Source organism: Microcebus murinus, chromosome 2 (assembly GCF_040939455.1).
Source record: "Microcebus murinus isolate Inina chromosome 2, M.murinus_Inina_mat1.0, whole genome shotgun sequence".
Classification (NCBI taxonomy): Eukaryota; Metazoa; Chordata; class Mammalia; order Primates; family Cheirogaleidae; genus Microcebus; species Microcebus murinus.
Genome location: NC_134105.1, coordinates 102944652 through 102957954, shown reverse-complemented (window position 1 = coordinate 102957954; position 13303 = coordinate 102944652). Strand labels below are relative to the sequence as shown.

Here is a 13303-nt window from a genome sequence, read left to right as displayed (position 1 = left end):
ACAGGGAGAGATCAAAATCGGGTGTTTGCCCAGGTTCGGAGTGCAGTGTGGTCTAGCAGTGAAAGCCAGAGCCCCTGGTCTCCCCAGCCATCTGTTCTAGAAGACTGCTGGCTGCCCCTTCATCTTCTGCTGTGTCCTCAAAGAAGCACTCAGACCCTAAAATAAACCCCAGCTCCTCCAGAGGAGAGAAGAGACATGCAGCCGGGCATGCAGCCAGAGCCCATAGGAAGGCTGGGCTGCCAGGCACAGATTACAGTCAGCATGAGCAACAAGTGCCCCCTGCGCTCTTCCTCGCCCCTCCTTTTCTCCTCTGCAAGGGGAGCCCAGCGCGGGCCAGCCCCAGGAAGTCCTAATCCCTTGCCAGGCTCCCCACTTAAACTCCCAGGACTGGGGCACTCCGCTTGTCACAGGCCGTGCAGCGGGAGATCTGTGACTCAGCGCCCATGATGTCAAGTCCCTTCACAGTCAGGGCACTGTCATACACGCACGCTGTCGCAGGGGTGGGGGTAGAACCAGGCGAGGTGGCCCCCCAAAGCGGAGGGAGGAGAGAGGCGCTGGTACAAAGGCCGCCCAAGCTGGAACAGTGCCCTGCTAAGGCGCGCCCTCTCGGGCATCTCCCCTTGGAGCGAGCGGGAGTTACGTAAAGCCTCGTGGGGGCATTGGGAAGGAGACACGAGTCGGGTTTCCGAGAACACACCAAGTCCTATACACTGGCCGCAGGGAGCTCCTGGCCAAGGGTGCAGGACGCAGCAAGGAGCGCAAGAGCGACTGCCCGCGTCCCCACAGCTGGGTCGGCCCTGGGCGGGGACCTTGTGCCCGCGGGGACCCAAGCTAGCCACAGAAAAGAGGAGCGGTCACACCTCCTTTCCCCCCTCCAGACTCCCCACCATCTGCGGCGGCCACAGCGGTTTCCCCCCACACCCGCCGGCTGCCCCAGCCCTCCAGGTGCCCTCGAAGCCCTTACCAAGCGCTGGGCAGTCGCCAAGGGCCAGCGCCGCCCCCGGCGCGGCGAGCAGGGCGGCCAGCAGCGCGCAGTGGACGGCCAGCATGCTTCCTCCTCAGCTAGTGCCCCACGGTCCCAGAAAGGCGACGGGCGGGCGGGAACCGGGCGGCGGGGGCGGGACGGCGGGCGGGCTCAGGCCCTGAGGGAAGACCCCATCCACCGGTCCCGTGTCCTGCACACACTCAGAGTCAGTCCCCTGGCTCCGCGCGGCGCTCGGCTTAGCTCCCCGTGGCCCCGCTCGGTGTCAGTGCGACTTCCCACTTGCACATGACTCAGAGCAGCACACGGTCCTGGCAACGCAGGAAAACATTTGAGGAACTCGCGCTGGAGCGTCTCTTGGCTGTCCCAGGGCGCGGTTACGAAAGCCAGGGCGGATGGCGCAATAGCCCCGCTCACCGGCAGGCCGCAGGGGGTGGCTTCCTGCAGCCGCGCCGCACCTGAGCCGGAGGGCAGGGGCCCGCGAGCCCTGCCTGGGCGCCCCCTCCCACTCGCCAATCGGTTCTGTTGAGGTGGGAAGGGGATATTAGCCACCACTGGCTCGGTTTTGAGTTTTGGTTTCGTGAACAGGATTGCGCTGTGAAAGGCACACCTGAAAGCCCTGGAGGATGCCATCTGCTTCTTACCCTTACAGTAAGGCAGTGCGTGGCAGCCTCATTACCTGCGGAGCCCTAAAAACCACCAATGTCTGTGTCGGACCCCCAGAGGTTCTGGTTTCATGGGTCTGGGGTGCGGCTTGGGCTTCGGGAAACTCACTACGGCACGTTCCGTCTGCACAGCAGCTGCTCACAGCCTGCAGGATAGGGAAAGAACGGGTTTGGACTTTGGAGTCAGGTAGACCTGGGTTCCCATCCACACCTGCCACCTGCTGTGTCTGTGACTTCTGTTCAGAACCTGAGTCCCCCTGGGCGGGTTCAGTGGCCCATGCCTATAATCCTAACACTCTGGGAGGCCCAGGCAACAGGGTCCCTTGAGAACAGGAGTTCCACAGCCTGAGCAAGAGTGAGACCTCATCTCTACCAAACAGAAAAACTATTCAGGAATCGCGGCACCTGTAGTCCCAGCTACTGGGAGGCTGAGGCTGGAGGATGGCTTGAGCCCAGGAGTTTGAGGTTGCTGTGAGCTAGGCTGATGCCACGGCACTCTAGGCCAGGCAACACAGTGAGACTCTGTCTAAAAAAAACAGAATCTCTGAGTTCCAGTTTCCTCCTCTGTCAGGTAGAGGTAAGGTAAGAAAGCCTACACTGGACAGGGTTATTACAACAATTCTGTGAAGTGGCACCCAAGCACCTGACAGAGTCTGAGCCACAGGTGCTCAACAGATGTCAGAACCTGCGTGTCTGCCCTTCTGACTTGACAGATAGAAACTTGCACTTGGCTTTCAGGAGCAATCACAAGGACCTCTTGAAGGGGTCCACCAAGGTTCCCCACACAGCCTGAAAATGATAAGGGTGGCCTTACCACTGAATTTGGAAGAAAAGAAAAATGCTGAAATAAGGTTTAGGCTGAGAAGCTTCTGGACCAATAACTGCTCATTAGAATGTGTTTTTCCACTTTGGGCTTTCAGGCTGATCCTAACCCAGATGGAGGTTCCTGGGGCAGCTGGAATGGGCATGGCCAGACAGAGCTCCTAGTGGATAGAACCAGGCATGAAGGGACAGAGCTTCCAAAATGCAGTCCTCAGAACCCATGCACCTGGATCTTTCTGTAAGAACCACCCATTAGGTGGTTCTACCAGGCAGACCCAGACACATGCATTGATCCACCCAGGTTGGAGGCTGGCTTGGGTGGGCTTGCTTCAGTCACACCCACAGACAGGGACAGAAAGGCATGTTGGTGGGCAGACCTTTGGGCCATCAGCCCTCTCTCCTGCTATTTAAAATGAGGTTGCAGCAGGGCTGGAAGGTGGTTCCCACTGTGGTTGCCCTCTTCCTCTCTGTGGCACATGCAGCCCTGAAAATAACCAGAGAGGGACTGCAAGCTGCCAGCCTGAAACCAGAAGGCTTCAGAAAGCCCTCAGCTCAGACAGGAGAGCTTAAAAGAGGAATGTTGAAGTCAAGAACAGGGAATTCAGACCCCTCTTGGCCTCTGCACAAAAGCAGACCTCTCCCTCTCTAATCCACTGGTGGGGAGCATAATATGCTCTGGAGTTGTACAGGCTCCAGCTCGGCCACCCCAGCTCTGCCACTTGCTAGCTGTGTGACTCAGGCATATTACCTAAGCTCTCTGAGCCTCTATTTCCTGATTTGTAAGGTGAGAGCAATAATACACAAATTATTAGTGTTGTGGTTCACATTAAAAGATCTGGTCCATCTTTATTTTCCCAGCCTCATTTTCTGCATCTCTGTGACTTACATATATCATAATTATATTTGTACAATATTACTTATGGCGTCTCACCTCCATGCCTTTGTTCAAGCTGTTCCCTCTGCCAAGAATTGCCTTCCTTAGCCTACTTACCCTTAAGACTTGGCTCAGATATCTTCCCCAGGAAGCTGACGGGTCTCTTTCCTACTTCCCTGGAGTCCCGTGACCCACAGATCAGATTAGGTGACCAGTCTCTGTGCTCCCTCGACACCCCATGCTGACTTTGTTAACTACCTTATCTCCCCTGCCACACCATAAAACTCATCCCTGCATTTTCACTGCTGAGCAGGGCCTGGCCCATGCTGAGGGCCTTTGTCTGGGAAATGTGGCCTCCCCCCCTGGTGGATTCTGAGCAAACTCTTTGACCTCCTTCAACCCTGCCTGAACTCTGCACCAAGTGGAGGTTCAGAATTCTTGGGGCCAGCCTTCTAGGCTTTGCTATGAAAAACACTGATAAGGAAAGGAAGAAAACATACCTGTACAGTTCAGCCCAACCTGCCCTCACCCAGATAGCAGAAGGAACATCGAGGACTTTAATTGTCTAGACCAGGGCACCTCTCTCAGGTAACTGCTGCTTACAAAATGCTTTCACGTACACAGTCCCCTTTGAACTTCCCAACCCTGAGGGCTGCCCCCAATTTTCAGATGAGTAGAGTGAGGCTCAGAGGGATAAAGTGACTTGTTCAAGACTACATAGCAGGTGACTGGCAGCTCTAGGGTAAGGTCTGGCTCCTGGCCCAGGGAGGGAGGACTCAGTGGGACCAGGAACAAAGACACTGCAGGACATCTGTCTCCCCATCGCTGCTGGCACTCGGGCACTCGGGTTCCGTAGTCCGTGAGGGGAGAACAGAGGAGCAGAACCTGGCATCTGAGACACCCTCTTCTCAGGCCTCCCAGACTCCCTCTCAGGGCGTTCCTGCAGTTCCCTCCACTCCCCTAGCGGGGGCAGCTCCGGGCTGACACTTTCCCCGCTGGCAAGTCTTCTCTCACCCTCTCACCGTTAACCTGAAGAGATTAAGTTTCTTAAAGGTTCTCAAAGACAGAGGTCTATGAGGGGCCCCATAGAATAACTAGGTAGGATAGTTTCGAATCCAAAAGGGACTTAGTCACCACCATCTGCTCCTCCTCCCTCACTTCACATATAAGGAAACTGAGGCCTCAAGAGGTGAGGTTTTTGCTAAAGATGGTACAGGCAGTTGGTGACAGAGCTGGTCAAGACCCCAGATGTCCTGACTCAAAGTGGTCTTTTTTTTATTCCCACCCTGCCCCCACCCTCCAGGCCTGGGCTGATGTGTTGGGGCCATTCCCAACTGGGAGAGTTTATACCCTTTGTTCTCCATTCACCTTGTGAGTCTGTCTTTAGGATCGATGATGATTCTGAGAAGTGCAGTGGGGTGGGGTTGGGCTGACCGGCAGACCCCTCCCCTGGCCTCTGGCTCCTGGCTCGTCCATAATTACAGAAAGGTGCCCTTTCTTCTCTTCGAGCTTCCCCTCACCCTTTCTCATAAGCCAGGGAGGGCAGACAGAGGTATAATAGCCGGGGGCCCCTCTGATCAACAGAACTCAGTGCCCCTGGCCAGTGGCACCCCCCAGAGTCAGGCCTCAGCCAGGACCCAGCGCCCTCAGTCTGACTGGGGAGAGCCTTGCTTTCATGGTGGAGGAGAGCAGGGTCCCCCGCTCTAGCAAAATGACAGTCAGGCTCACCCCATTCACCAGCCAAAGCAGAGTTCAATACATTTTCTGTTCCACTTTCCCATTGCATCACCAGCTGAGTTTACACCCAGACAAGCGACTTTTAGCACCATTCACAGAAAGGGGTTATAAAAGTTTCTCTCCTTGCAATATTTATAGAATCTTATGATTTTTTTAACTGCTAAAAAAAAAATCACAATTAAAATTAAGCATAGAATTGCATGTAATAACAGCAGTTCCACTTCTAGGTATATTCACAAAAAATCGAAAGCAGGACTCAAATAGATATTTGTACACCCATATTCATGGCAGTATTATTCATGATAGCCAAAAGGTATAAGTAACTCAAATATCCATCAAAAGATGAAAAATAAACAAAATGTACCCTCAAAAATGGGGTATGTACATACAATGGAATATTATTCAGCCTTAAAAAGGGAGGAAATTCTGACACATGCTACAAAATGGATGAACCTTGACATTATGTTAACTGAAATAAGCCAGACACAAAAGGACAAATATTGTATTATTCCATGGATACAAGGCACCTAGAATAGTCAAATTCATAGACAGAGTAGAATGGTAGTTGCCAGGGGTTGGGGGGAGGAGAGAATGGGAAGTTACTGTTTAACGAGTATAGAGTTTCCATTTTACAAGATGAAAAGAGTTCTGGAGATGGAGGGTGGTGATGGTTGCACAATAAATGTGAATGTGCTTTTTTTTTTGGAGACAGAGTCTCACTTTGTTGCCCAGGCTACAGTGAGTGCCTTGGTGTCAGCCTAGCTCACAGCAACCTCAAACTCCTGGGCTCAAGCAATCCTACTGCCTCAGCCTCCTGAGTAGCTGGGACTACAGGCATGCACCACCATGCCCAGATAATTTTTCTATATATGTTAGTTGGCCAATTAATTTCTTTCTATTTATAGTAGAGATGGGGTCTCGCTCTTGCTCAGGCTGGTTTTGAACTTCTGACCTTGAGCAATCCTCCCGCTTTGGCCTTCCAGAGAGCTAGGATTACAGGCGTGAGCCACCGAGCCCGGCCGTGAATGTGCTCTAATACCACTGAACTGTGCACTTAAAAATGGTTGAAATGGGGCCGGGCATGGTGGCATATGCCTGTAGTCCCAGCTACTCAGGAGGCTGAGGCAGGAGGATTGCTTGAGCCCAGGAGTTTGAGGTTGCTGTGAGCTAGGCTGATGCCACGGCACTCACTCTAGCCTGGGCAACAAAGTGAGACTCTGTCTCAAAAAAAAAAAAAAATGGTTAAAATGGTAAATTTCATATTATGTATATTTTACCACAATTTTTAAAAAGCATCACAATTATAAGATTAAACATATTAGGAACTTGAAAATCAAGATATATGAAATAGATGCTTTATTGGATGGGTGGGAAGGGGAGATAACTCATATTATTAGTTATCTTTAAATTTGCCTTGAGATTCCTTTGAGAGAATGGACATTTTACTGCAATATAACATGATAATTCTACGTACACAGACTCTAGAGCTAGATTGCCTGGGGTCAAATCTCAGCTCTGCCTGAGATTTGCCTACTCTGCCTACTAGCTGTTTGTCCTTGGACAAGTTACTTAATTTCTCTATGACTCAATGTATCCATTTGTAAAACAGGGAAAATAAAAGTACCCTCAGAGGACTCTTAAGACAGTTAAATCAGTTAACATATGTAAAATGTTTATACCAGTGCCAATACACAGTAAACCCTATATGAAAGGTTTTTTTGTTGTTGGTTTTTTTTTTTTTTTGAGACAGAGTCTCACTTTGTTGCCCAGGCTAGAGTGAGTGCCGTGGCATCAGCCTAGCTCACAGCAACCTCAAATTCCTGGGCTCAAGCAATCCTACTGCCTCAGCCTCCCGAGTAGCTGGGACTATAGGCATGCACCACCATGCCTGGCTAATTTTTTCTATATATATTAGTTGGCCAATTAATTTCTTTCTATTTATAGTAGAGATGGGATCTTGCTCTTGCTCAGGCTGGTTTTGAACTCCTGACCTTGATCAATCCTCCGGCCTTGGCCTCCCAGAGAGCTAGTATTACATGCGTGAGCCACCACGCCCAGCCATGAAAGTTTGTTAAACAAATGTAAATAAGTAAACTATCTCAGAACTTACTTTCTTTCTTTCTTTTTTTTTTTTTTTTTTTGAGGCAGAGTCTCACTCTATTGCCCAGGTTAGAGTGAGTGCCTTGGCGTCAGCTTAGCTCACAGCAACCTCAAACTCCTGGGCTCAAGCGATCCTCCTGCCTCAGCCTCCCGAGTAGCTGGGACTATAGGCATGCGCCACCATGCCCGGCTAATTTTTTCTATATATTTTTAGTTGGCCAATTAATTTTTCTATTTTTAGTAGAGACGAGGTCTCGCTCTTGCTCAGGCTGGTTTCAAACTCCTGACCTTGAGTGATCCGCCTGCCTCGGCCTCCCAGAGTGCTAGGATTACAGGCGTGAACCACCACGCCCGGCCAGGATTTACTCTTTCGATACAAGAGTCCATCCAAATGTTTTTTAATCATAGCTCATTACATTACTAGTAAAATAAACAGGTTGGAATGCAGTTTGCTCATTAGATGTTCTCTGAGACCCCTTCTAAGAAGCTCCATGGATTTAACAGTGTTATGGATTAGAGAACCTCTTACAGCAGGTCCTCCAATGACATCATTTTGGTCAATGTTTCCTTATAACATCGATAAGAAAATAAAATCTATCCCTGGCCCAGCCAGGGCCACTGTGTGGAGTTTGCATGTTCTCTCCATGTCTATGTGGGTCTCCTCCAGGTACTCCGGTTTCCTCCCACATCCCAAAGATGTACAGATGTGTTAGGTTAATTGTCGTGGCCAAATGGTCCCCAGCTGAGTGAGTGTGGGCATGTGTGAGCAATACGATGGCATCCTGTCCCAGCCTGGCTCCTGCCTTGCGACTTGAGCTGTCCCAATATGCTGTGGCCACCCACAACCCTGAGTTGGAATAATTAGGTAAATAATTTTCTGAGTTGTTTCTATTAATGTGTCTTAAATGTATATATATTGCCGGGCGCAGTGGCTCACGCCTGTAATCCTAGCACTCTGGGAGGCCAAGGCAGGCGGATTGCTCGAGGTCAGGAGTTCAAAACCAGCCTGAGCAAGAGCGAGACCCTCATCTCTACTATAAATAGAAAGAAATTAATTGGTCAGCTAATATATATAGAAAAAAAATTAGCCGGGCATGGTGGCGCATGCCTGTAGCCCCAGCTACTTGGGAGGCTGAGGCAGGAGGATCACTTGAGCCCAGGAGTTTGAGGTTGCTGTGAGCTAGGCTGACGCCACGGCACTCACTCTAGCCTGGGCAACGAAGCGAGACTCTGTCTCAAAAAAAAAAAAAAAATGAAAAAAAAATCAAATTAAATGTATATATGTATTTATATATATTGCATATTATATATTTTATATAGTATATATTTATATATACATTTAAATGTATATATATATGTATATATTTATTTCAGTATTTGATATTAGAAGTGTTTGGGGTCTTTATTTAGAAGTTTGGTGATGTTTTTGTGACCAGCAATATACAGTAGGAACTTAACTCTTATTTATATCAATTAGCCTGTGGGAAAACTGATTTCATTATACTTCATTTCGTTTAAAGTCACAGCTTTCAGGAACCCATGGATGGGCCGGGCGCGGTGGCTCACACCTGTAATCCCAGCACTCTGGGAGGTCGAGGAGGGCAAATTGCTTGAGGTCAGGAGTTCGAAACCAGCCTGAGCAAGAGCGAGACCCCATCTCTACTATAAATAGAAAGAAATTATTGGCCAACTAATATATATAGAAAAAATTAGCCGGGCATGGTGGCGCATGCCTGTAGTCCCAGCTACTCTGGAGACTGAGGCAGGAGGATTGCTTGAGCCCAGGAGTTTGAGGTTGCTGTGAGCTAGGCTGATGCCACGGCACTCACTCTAGCCTGGGCAACAAAGTGAGACTCTGTCTCACAAAAAAAAAAAAAAAAAAGAACCCATGGATGAGGTTAAATGATGACTTACACTACTAGCAGACTTAACAGTTCCAGAGGGGTTTGCTTCTGCCATCCAGAGTAATCTCTTGTCAGAGCCGGGGTCTCTGCATGTAATACCTCTGCTTGCCATTTCACCGTTCCTGTTAGATATCCTAAACTTGGATTTCACAAGTATGCATGAGCGATTTGCTCTTGCACTTCCCAGCGGAGGCTGCATCACCCTCTGGATTTTTGCAGAATTAGAGTTGAGTAATAATTAGCCTTCGCATTGCTTATCACTTGCTCCATGCTCCATTTGCATCCATTAGCCGGCTCTTTGGCAGTCGTTTGTATATGCATGGCTATTTATGTGTGGACACACATGTGTAAGCAGATTCCTGAGCCAAACTGCCTGAGTTCAAACCCAGCTGTGCCACTGGCCGGCTGGGTACCTTGAACAACTTCTGTAATTTTATCTAAACTTCACTTTCCTTATCTGCAAAATGGAATAGTAAGAGTTTCGACTGCACAGGATTAACTGAGAAAACCGTCCAAAGTACTTAACACAGTCCTGGCAGTAAGTGTACAATAAATGTTAGCCTGATAAGGATAATAATCTGAAGCTATGGTAACTGTACCCATTGGATGTTACTTGTAATCTATATTTTTCTGTTAACTGAAATTTACCTTCAAAGAAAAAACCCTCACTTATATTAACCACTTTCATGAGTCTCTCTTCTAACTACAATTCTAAATACAATTTTCTGGCCCATAAAATAGGTCGTGCTGAACATACTCTTACTAAGTTTGAAGCAATATAGATTAAAGATTAAAAGGTTTTGAGCTGGCTAGAATCAAAAAGTCAGATAATAACAAGTGTTGGAGAGAATATAAAAAAACTGGAAACCTCATCTACTGCTGGTAGGAATATAAAATGGTACAGCCACTGTGGAAATAGTCTAAAAGTTCCTCAAATTATTAAACATAGAGTTACTACATCACCCAGTAATTTTACTCCTAAATTATACTTGAAAGATAAACAAAAACATATGCCCACACAAAAACTCCTACATGAATGTTTATAGCAGCATTATTCCCTATATCCAGAAGGTAGAAATGGCCCATAATGTCCATCAATATGAGTGGATAAACAAAATATAGTATATCCATACAATGGAATATTATTCACCCATAAAAAGGAATGAAGTACGAATACATGCTGTAACATGGATGAACCCTGAAAACATTATGCTCATGAAAGAAGCCAGTCACAAAAATCCACACATTATAGGATCCCATTCATATGTAAGCTCAGAATAGGAAATCTACAGAAAGTAGATTAGCGGTCACTTAGAGCTGTGGTCCCCAACCCCTGTACCCGCCCGTGGCCTGTTAGGAACCCGGCTGCACAGCAGGAGGTGAGCAGCAGGCCAGTGCACGAAGCATCATCTGTACTTACAGCCGCTCCCGTCGCCCACATCACCGCCTGAGCTCGGGTCCCTGTCAGATCAGTGGCAGCATTAGATTCTCACAGGAGTGAGAGCCCTACTGTAAACTGCGTGCGAGCCATCTAAGTTGTGTGCTCCTTATGAGAATCTAATGCCTGATGATCTGAGGTGGAGCTGAGGCTGTGATGAGTGGCTGGGGAGAGGCTGCAAATACAGATTATCACTAGCAGAGAAGTTTGATTGCACAGAGACCATAATAAATCAATTGCTTACAAACTCATATCAAAACCCTATCAGTTGCCGAAATAAAAACAAAAAACAAAACAAAAAAAAACCCTGTCAGTTGGCTCACGCCTGTAATCCTAGCACTCTGGGAGGCCGAGGCGGGCGGATTGCTCGAGGTCAGGAGTTCTAAACCAGCCTGAGCAAGAGCGAGACCCCGTCTCTACTATAAAAAAAAAAAAATTAATTGGCCAACTAATATATATATATAGAAAAAATTAGCCGGGCATGGTGGCGCATGCCTGTAGTCCCAGCTACTCGGGAGGCTGAGGCAGGAGGATTGCTTGAGCCCAGGAGTTTGAGGTTGCTGTGAGCTAGACTGATGCCACGGCACTCACTGTAGCCTGGGCAACAAAGTGAGACTCTCTCTCAAAGAAAAAAAAAAAAAAACCCTATCAGTGAGTGGCAAGTGATAATGTAATAATAATAGAAATGAAGTGCACCATAAATGTAATGGGCTGGAATCATCCCAAAACCATCCTCCTACGCCCCCCCCCTACCCCGTCTGTGGAAAAATTGTCTTCCATGAAGCCAGTCCCTGGTGCTAAAAAGGTTAGGGACTGCTGACTTAGATCTAGGGAGGTGGGGATGAGGGAATAGGTGAGTGAAAGCTAAAAGTTATGGGATTTCTTTTCAAGGTAATGAAAATGTTCTAAAGTTTTTTTGTTTTGTTTTGTTTTGAGACAGAGTCTCACTCTGTTGCCTGGGCTAGAGTACCATGGTGTTAGCCTAGCTCACAGCAACCTCAAACTCCTGGGCTCAAGAGATCCTCCTGTCTCAGCCTCCCAAGTAACTGGGACTACAGGCATGTGCCACCATGCCCAGCTGATTTTTTCTATTTTTAGTTGTCTGCCTAATTTCTTTCTATTTTTTTAGTAGAGATGGGGTCGCACTCCTGCTGAGGCTGGTCTCGAACTCCTGACTTCAAGTGATCCTCCCACCTCAGCCTCCCAGAGTGCTAGGATTACAGGCGTGAGCCACCACACCTGGCCAAATGTTCTAAAGTTGACTGTGGTGATAGTTGCACGTATCTACGAATATACTAAAATGTATCAGATTGTACACTTTAAATTGGTGAATTATTAATATATGTTATGTGGATTGTATCTCAATAAAGCTGTTTAAAAGAATAAATAAAACAAAATAAAAATGTTAAAGCTTTTGAATCACATAGACTTGGGTTCAAATTTTTGTATTTGTTATTTAAGCTTTCCCAGTCTTGGTTTCTGTTGTTTTTTGAGACGGAGTCTTGCTCTGTCACCTGGGCTAGAGTGCCATGGCATCAGCCTAGCTCACAGCAACCTCAAACCCCAGGGCTCAAGCAATCCTCCTGCCTCAGCCTACCTGGTAGCTGGGACTACAGGCGCCCACCATCACACTCAGCTAATTTTTCTATTTTTAGCAGAGATCGGTCTCACTCTTGCTCAGGCTGGTCTCAGACTCCTGACGATCTTCCCACCTTGGCCTCCTATTGTGCTAGGATTAGAGGCATGAGCCACCGTGTCTGGCCTACAGTCTTGGTTTCCTTATCAGTAAAGCAAAACCAACAGTAGGACCAAAATCAGAGGCTGGATGTGAGGATTAAATGAGATAATGTACATGAATTGCTTGACACAGTGCCAGGCACACACTATTAATTCAGCATATTTCTGGGAAAGATCATTGCATTGCTAACAAGTATTTTTGAGATTGCAGCCATGTGCCAAACTTTGAGCCTGGCACGACAACAAATTCTAATATAAAAAAGTCGCAGATTGCACCTCTCTCATCTAAGGCTAATACCAGTACCTCCAAGGATCCCAGCCCTCTGCCTTCTTTAGAACCTTAGGCCATGACTTACCCCTTTCTTCTTCTGTGTTGTCAACCTCTCCCTTTCCAGTGGGTCCTCCTCATCGGCATTTCACCTGTCCTAGTCTCTCCCATCCTGAGAAACACACAACTTTCCCTGTGCTTCAAGTCCCTTTCCAGTTACTTCCCTATCTCTTTTCTGCCTATAGCCAAACTTCTCACCATAGTAATTGAAAGAGTGGAATTTACTCGCTACCCCTCCTTCCTGGCCTCCCATTCCCTTCCCACCCCACCAATCTGCATTCTTCTACCTCCACCCCTCACCTGAAACTGCCCTTTTTATTTAAAGGCATCATTCATTCTACAGCCCTTTGTTGAAGGCCTCCTCTGAAACGCTGTCCTGGGTGCACAACAACAGCAGTGACCAAGACCAAGTCCTGCCCTCACGGAGCTGGCATTTGAATGAGAAAATTAGTGCCCACACACAAACAGACAAAGGAAAAAGATAATCTCAGATGATTCAAGCACTATTAAGAAATAACTTCCAGCTGGGCACAGTGGCTCACGCCTGTAATCCTAGCACTCTGGAAGGCAAAGGTGGGAGGATCACTTGAGGTCAGGAGTTTAAGACCAGCCTGAACAAGAATGACACCTCATCTCTACTAAAAATAGAAAAAATTAGCCGGGCATGGTGGCGCATGCCTGTAGTTCCAGCTACTCGGGAGGCTGAGGCAGGAGGA

The 13303-nt window shown here is 47.9% G+C and overlaps 1 protein-coding gene across 1 annotated transcript in view; it reads right to left on the bottom strand.

The window, feature by feature from the left end:
* IL6R (interleukin 6 receptor) overlaps positions 1-1116 on the bottom strand; it is a 49226-nt gene extending 48110 nt beyond the window's left edge. The window contains exon 1 of the mRNA XM_020284964.2: positions 965-1116. Within this exon, the coding sequence (XP_020140553.2) occupies positions 965-1049 (85 nt within the window). The 5' untranslated portion in view covers positions 1050-1116. The remainder of the gene's footprint in view (positions 1-964) is intronic.
* Between the last annotated feature and the right edge of the window lie 12187 nt (positions 1117-13303).